Source organism: Epinephelus fuscoguttatus, linkage group LG9 (assembly GCF_011397635.1).
Source record: "Epinephelus fuscoguttatus linkage group LG9, E.fuscoguttatus.final_Chr_v1".
NCBI lineage: Eukaryota > Metazoa > Chordata > Actinopteri > Perciformes > Serranidae > Epinephelus > Epinephelus fuscoguttatus.
The window spans coordinates 17280896-17287586 of NC_064760.1; the positions used below are offsets into that span (position 1 = coordinate 17280896).

Genomic DNA, 6691 nt, shown 5'->3' on the forward strand with positions numbered 1-6691 from the left:
TTTTAACTCAGCACAAAAATATCCATCTGATGGTTATCAGTTTTAATTTATTCAGTCATTACAGCTGTGAAAACAAGCAGACAAGTTAACTGTACTCACATAAACCAACACATCTGACACTTAACAAAGATCACAGCTTACAGTTTCCAGGTGAAGATTTTTCCGATAATGGTTGCAGCTTGTACTTGTAGAATGACCTCTGGGTGTTGAAAGAGCAGACGACATTGCTGGTATTGCTGTATAGAGATGTAACACTACAGTGAGACTGATATGAGCACCTAGCTACGGTTGGATGTTGATGCCTCTCACGAGTCTACTGTCAACAATGTTCACAAACAAGCAGTGGAAAGCTGCATATTCTGCCAGGTTCCTTAAATAGCCACAAAACAAAAAGTGGATTTTGGTGACCAAGAAAAAACAAAAAAACTCAGAGTCATCATCAGGACATGATACCACAAAGTACTGAACACAAGCTCGTTGTGCAAAAGTGAAACGAATAAGACATGGAATGACAGGAGACAAAAAAGACACTTATCCTACAGCCCCTGCTAAAGCTAAAGTACAGTTTATGGCAAAGGAATGCAGAAACCACAGGTGATCCCTGAAGGATTCGCATGTGTTAACATGTTGTAAATTGTCACACAAGTATAAACACAGCTGTTACACTTGTGATTTGTAATGAAGTCCGAGCTGATGTCTGATGATTTTTTTTTAATTTTGCCCTGCATGCAAGTCAGTGAGAGGCCTGAGGTTTCACAAGTTCATATCGTCCCACCTGTCCCTCCTGTAACAGCTGACCAATCAGCTGGTCTTTGTGTACTTTGCGGCTGACAACGAGGAACCGCTGCCGTCCCTGTCCGTATGACTTGCTCCGTAGGCCGTATTTCTGTGATATCTGATGGATCTGCTTGCGTTCGTCATTGGTGAGATCAGTGGAGAAGCGAAGATCGTCCTGACGGTCTGAGCTGGCATAGTTACGAATGATGTCCTCGATATCACGCTTGCTGAGCTGGTTCCCAGTTTTGTCCGTGTCCATACCCAATCCCTCTCTGGAGAACTGTTCCTTCACTCTGATTGGTTCTGCGATGCCCTCCCCATCTCGGCCCAGGCCGCCTCCTTTCCAGCCCATCTTGCGGAGCAGCTGGTTTCCAATGTTGTCTTCCTTAATCTCCTGCCTTGTGGCCTCTTCACCAGAGCGAGCCAGGATCTGGGATCGGGATATGGCGTCGTTGTGACCTTCCTTTCTCAAGTTGGATTTGACCACAGCCTGTGTTTGCCTCAAGGTGGCCAAGGCTTCCTTTGCTGCAATGTGCTTCACTATTTTTTTGGGCCCGATTCCTGCTGCTACATACTGTCCTTCCAAGTAGACTTCACACCTCCAGCGATGATCAGGCAGAACTGTGAACTTGTAATCAGCAGACACTTTATTAAACTGCGCTGTGTCATTAATGATACAGATTGCATTGTCAGAGTTTTCCAGGATGACCAATTCACTCAGATGCTTCTTTTTGCCAACCGGTGGCCCAAAGCGTCCCCCAGCATCTGACTGATTATTTTCTCTGGAGTATTGTGATAGTTGTTGCGGCTGTTGTTGTTGTTGTTGTTGTTGTGGTTGGTGGTGGTGGTGGTGGTAGTGTTGTTGCTGCTGCTGCTGCTGCTGCTGTTGTCGTTGTGCCTGATTCATGCGAAGTTTCCTCACTGCCTCCTGAGCTGCTGCATGCTTTGAGCTCTTTTTGGTACCTGTCGCCTGAGCGACCAGTTCATCCTGCAGGAAAACACTGCACAGCCAAGAGTTGTTGGGGAGCAGGTCGAACTTGTAGTCTATCTTCATGCGATTAAAAGCCGCAGAATTGTTGAGTATGCAGATGGCATCGTGAGCATTATCCATAACCACAAACTCTGTCCAGTGCTTCCGTTTGTCAGGCTCGTATTGGCCCTTGGAGCTGGGTGTGGGTTTATCCTCTGGGTTTCGGAGTGCAGGTAAAAAGCCTGGGGTTGGGCTGTGTACCTGGCACACAACCATGTCAGTGACTACCAAGTGTCTGAATTTGCGCTGCACCACACGAACCTCGACTGCTTTCAGGAAGAGTTTCACAGCCTGCTCAGAGGCCCGGTCCCTCGCTCCATTTTTACTACCAGAGTATCCGGTAGCAAGATACACACCCTGACATCTCAGTTCACAGGCATAACCATCTGTTGGTACTTTCCTGTTCTTCGGTAGGTCTGCCTGAGGAATGTCCTTCAGGTTGACATAAATATACTCAGGATTGGTCTTGCAGGCCTGAATGCTGCGGCTCAGCATGAAATTATAGTTTGGCGATTCACTTCCGGTCATGAACATAGGGTCTCTAAAAGCAACAGCCAAAGCAGACGCTACATTGGAAATCAGCCTTTGCTTCTCATCTAACGTTGACTGAGATATGGGAACAGGCTGCAACGAAGAGCCCAGCTGAGATGTGGTGGGACTGCTCCTGCCCGGGCTGTTGTAGACTCGGCTGAATGGCCTGCTTGATGACGGCCGGTCCTGATGACCGTACCCCAATCCCTGACGTCCAGATTCCCAGCCTCCTGATCTGCTCCCTCCCCCATATCCATTGTATCTGTGGGGCAGAGAATAGGAGTCCGAAGTTCGTGAGGAGTGGGCTTCATACTTGGCTGCGTATTCCTGCTGTGTTTTTGCCATGAAGTTTGAAGTGGACCCACGTCCTCCATAACCCAGCCCACTTGTGCTACCTGAAAAACTCTCTCTGTCCCTTTCTCTGTCTCTGTCTCTATGGGGACCCCATGAGTCAGAACTGTATGAGGGCACTCTGTCAAAAGCAGGCCTCAGAGAGGAGGAGCCCTGCGCTCTGCTAGTGCTGCTGTACGAAGAGTGTTCAGAGTCCCGTCTCGCACTATATGACTCACTCCTCCTGCGCTCCTTATCGTTCTCCTTCTCATCAGCGCCAGTTCCTCCACTGCTTCCACCACTGACAAAGTGTACAGGCTCGAATCGAGGCCTGGAACCAAATTTTGACACAGGCATTTTCCTCATGGGCTCGTCTCCTGTAGGAACAGGACACAGGCGGGCAGTTAGAAAACCAAAAAGGACGTCTGATTTTACTTGAATGAATGGGCACACCAGGGTTAATGTGATAAAAGTCCCATGAGGCTAGTGTGATAGATAGCATTCATATCTTCAAACAGGATGCTGTGACAGGACTTAATGGTCAAGTTTCTGAAGTAGGCAGGTCAAAGACTGTTCAATGGGCACTTAAGTCATCGTGCGTAGGCAGCATTTACCTCCTCAACCATCCCTACTCACAGAGGAGGTAGAAGTACATGTTTTAAGTGCTGAGCAATACAGATCTGATCCTTTAATGGAAATGGCTGGTAAAAGTCTATATTCTTCTTATTGTCAATGAATCCCATGAAAAAGTGCAAGAATTAATTGATCCTGTATCATCTGTAAAGCCAAAGCCTGATATATCTTATTCCTTTGTGCCATAGGCTTCCATGGGTGTAGCAAAAACTGCTAGAGACATATACATAAGCCACACAGTTGCACCCCGTGACATGTTCCTTCATAAAGATGAACATGGGCACTGACTGTGGTGTATTAAGAGCCAATCCTACATAGCTTAAACTGTCCTTGTGCCTTAAATATTCATTTAGGCATCTGAAAATAACTGCCAACAAATACATTATATATTCGTGTTTGAGTGACATTTGTTAAAAATAACAGTGCCCAAATGAGAATTTATATGTGTGGCCTGTTTTTAAAGATTTACACATTCAGTGGGAATGAATGGGCTCGGCCTGAAAGCCACAGACAGGCTGGAGAGGTTTGAGAAAAGTGAAAAGGCAGACATAAAACTTAACTGGTCTTTTCATGCGTAGTAAACATGAAGAAGAGTGTCAGCCTTATTATTGCAACCTGATATATGTTACTACTGTAAAATGTTTGGATTGTCCCCCCAAAAAGCAAACCAGTCTTCTGTTTAATTACTTGACTTTCCTCATGTCCAAGAGCAGTTATAAAAGTGTGATATGAATTATATTTGCTATAAGGTTGTAACAGTGAAACACAAACAGTAGACAACAATGTGGATATGGAAAACTTTTAAACTCAAACACATAGTACACAACCCAGATCAACACTCACTGCCATCAGAAGAAGTAGGTCTCTTTTTTGCTTCAGAACTAGGACTTTGGTCAAAGGAGGGCATTTCGCCAGTGTCAGTCCCTTCTGCCATCACCAGCGCCGTCCAAATCAAATCCAGGCCATACCTGTCATTGAGGCCAGAAATGTAAGTTAGACACAAACGCACAAATGGATTAAACAAACAAACACAACATCTGGTCATAATGAGTTTATGCTTCATGCTGCCTTTAGAGGCTCAAAACATTTCCTGGAAAAACACCACATGGGCCGTTCCTGTTTTGCAGCAATGTTTCAGCCTCATTACTTTTGGAGAAGGGAAAAAAGATGGGATTTTCATAGGGGATTTTTTATTTATATAAAAATAGTGACATGTAACTGTCAGGAAAACATTAGCCAATCTTAGGCACTCAAAGAATAATCCTTATGGGTGGAGATTAGTTTTTGGTCTACAGACCCATCCCAGACACATGATAAATGATAAAAAATGGTAAAAATGTATAAATAAATAGCCATATTTGTAAGTATTTATATGTATGTCTGTATGTATAGAGAGGTAGTGAGATTTATAAATAGATATTGATAGTTAAACATGGCCTGTAAGTTAATATTATCTAAAACATTTTGAGCATTTTATAATCTTATGGCTCATAGTTCTTGAGTTAAGTTGTTAACTTTGCACTGTGGGCATGGAAAAATGACCCACATGTGCTTAAAAAAGATCTGTAAAGTAAAAAGAAGTGTTTTAACGTACATTAATATGTGTTTATGTGATGCAGAAGACCTTAAACCATTTGTTAGAAATGTTTAACATATTTTAGAGTAGAGAAATATGAATAATTCATGGGGAGATAAATGTTGATGCATGACAGGGATGGACTGGCAGCAGCATGCAGAGACTGAAACAAAAACCATGTGTCTGGACAAAACATTATATTGTACAATTAAAAATATAATGAATATGACGTTAAATGAGATAAAACAGGTGCATGTTCTGCCACCACAAGGCCCTGACAGAGTGACGCAGTAGGCCGACATACAGTGCATCTTTCACAGCTAAACATGTTTAAAAAAATAATTTGTCAACAATTAAAGGTGTCACTACTGAGCTGTGTCATATTCCTACCTTAAGGTGTAGCCTTTGGTCCGATTTATATCTCTGTTCTTCCGCTGAGTGAGAGACAGTACATTTATTTCTCTGATCAGTTGTCTGTTATTATCGTGTTAGCCTCTTTTAGCTAACTTAGCTAACACTGGCAAACCGGTGGTGTCTGCTAGCATTAGCCAGCTAGCTGCTAGCTGACCCAGCTCCACTTCAGCCACAACAGCCTCCTCATACAGTTTTATATTAGCTTCAGCTTGTCTCTAGAGGAACCAGACATGTAGGCTTGTGTCGTTTGAGTGTGATATCCGAGGCGGGTGGTTTAAAGTGCTGCGCAAAACCTGCTGGGAGCTACAGACAGCGACTCAGCTAACTAGCAGGAAGCATCCATTTTCTGGTCCAGCTCAGCTACAGTAAAAATCATGGCGTCGGTCCGTCACTGCACTGACCCAGAATGCTTTGCCGCCGGACGGTTCAAGCACAGCGGGCTGATGCTGCTTACGTCATTCATGTGTACATGTGGTTCAGAAACTGAATGAGATAAATGTAGAAACATCATTCATGACATTGTTAGTCAGTATCCCAGCAAGTGTTATCAAGGAGTTGGATAAAATTATATCTGATTATCTTCGGATGAAGAAAAAAATATATAAAAAACAATAAAAAAAAAATAAAATTAAAAATTATTTATTATAGTAGTAGAGCACAAGGTGATCTGGAGATCTTGGATATTAATATCTTAAATAATACATTCAAAATTAAATGGATTTTTTTTTAATCCTGTCTCTGTAATGCTTTCCTCACATATTTATTTAATTCTACATGTGGCATGATTTGTTAAAATGCAATTTTTCTGTGCTAATATCCCAATTAAATTAGGCAACTTTCATAAGCAAGCCTTTTCAGCCTGGCTATTAGTATATAAACACAATTTTATCACAATCTTAATCTAGAATAAGGATATTCTATCGAAAAATAAATCGACAGGTGATAACCAGTGGAACCTGTTAAATTGTATTTCAGATTTTCATGAAATTCAAATCTCCTTTTTGACATTATCTATGGTCTACTTTCTTTTTCTTTTTTGGGGGGAGAATAGTCATTGAACATATTTACATTCCATAATAATAGTCTTAATTGTTAGTGGCGGGGTCCGCCATTCCTGAGGTGGATTAATTTTGCCTTTACATGGATGGAAAAGATACACATTATCCAGTGTTACTGTAATTTTGAATAACTGGACTCAGACTCACTGTTTACCATTAACTCTCGGGTCTCCTTTATAAAACAGTGCACAGGGTCCATACTAAAATTGTATATGTGAACAAAAGCAGAAAAGGGTGTGTGCCAAAAAAAAGTCTGATTTATAAAACCCTGTGTACGCCTGGCAATCAATTTGGAACTGTCCACACTTGGATCAACCTCATATCCTACACAAACATAAATCA

The 6691-nt window shown here is 42.3% G+C and overlaps 1 protein-coding gene across 1 annotated transcript; it reads right to left on the minus strand.

The window, feature by feature from the left end:
* Positions 1-27: 27 nt before the first annotated feature.
* On the minus strand, positions 28-5682 carry nkrf (NFKB repressing factor). Its single transcript, XM_049586105.1, has 3 exons — positions 5268-5682; positions 4145-4269; positions 28-3045 (listed from the first exon to the last, which is right to left on the minus strand). Exons 2-3 carry the CDS (start codon positions 4233-4235, stop codon positions 734-736), a joined length of 2403 nt encoding a protein of 800 aa, XP_049442062.1. The 5' UTR covers positions 4236-4269; positions 5268-5682; the 3' UTR covers positions 28-733.
* Positions 5683-6691: the final 1009 nt, after the last annotated feature.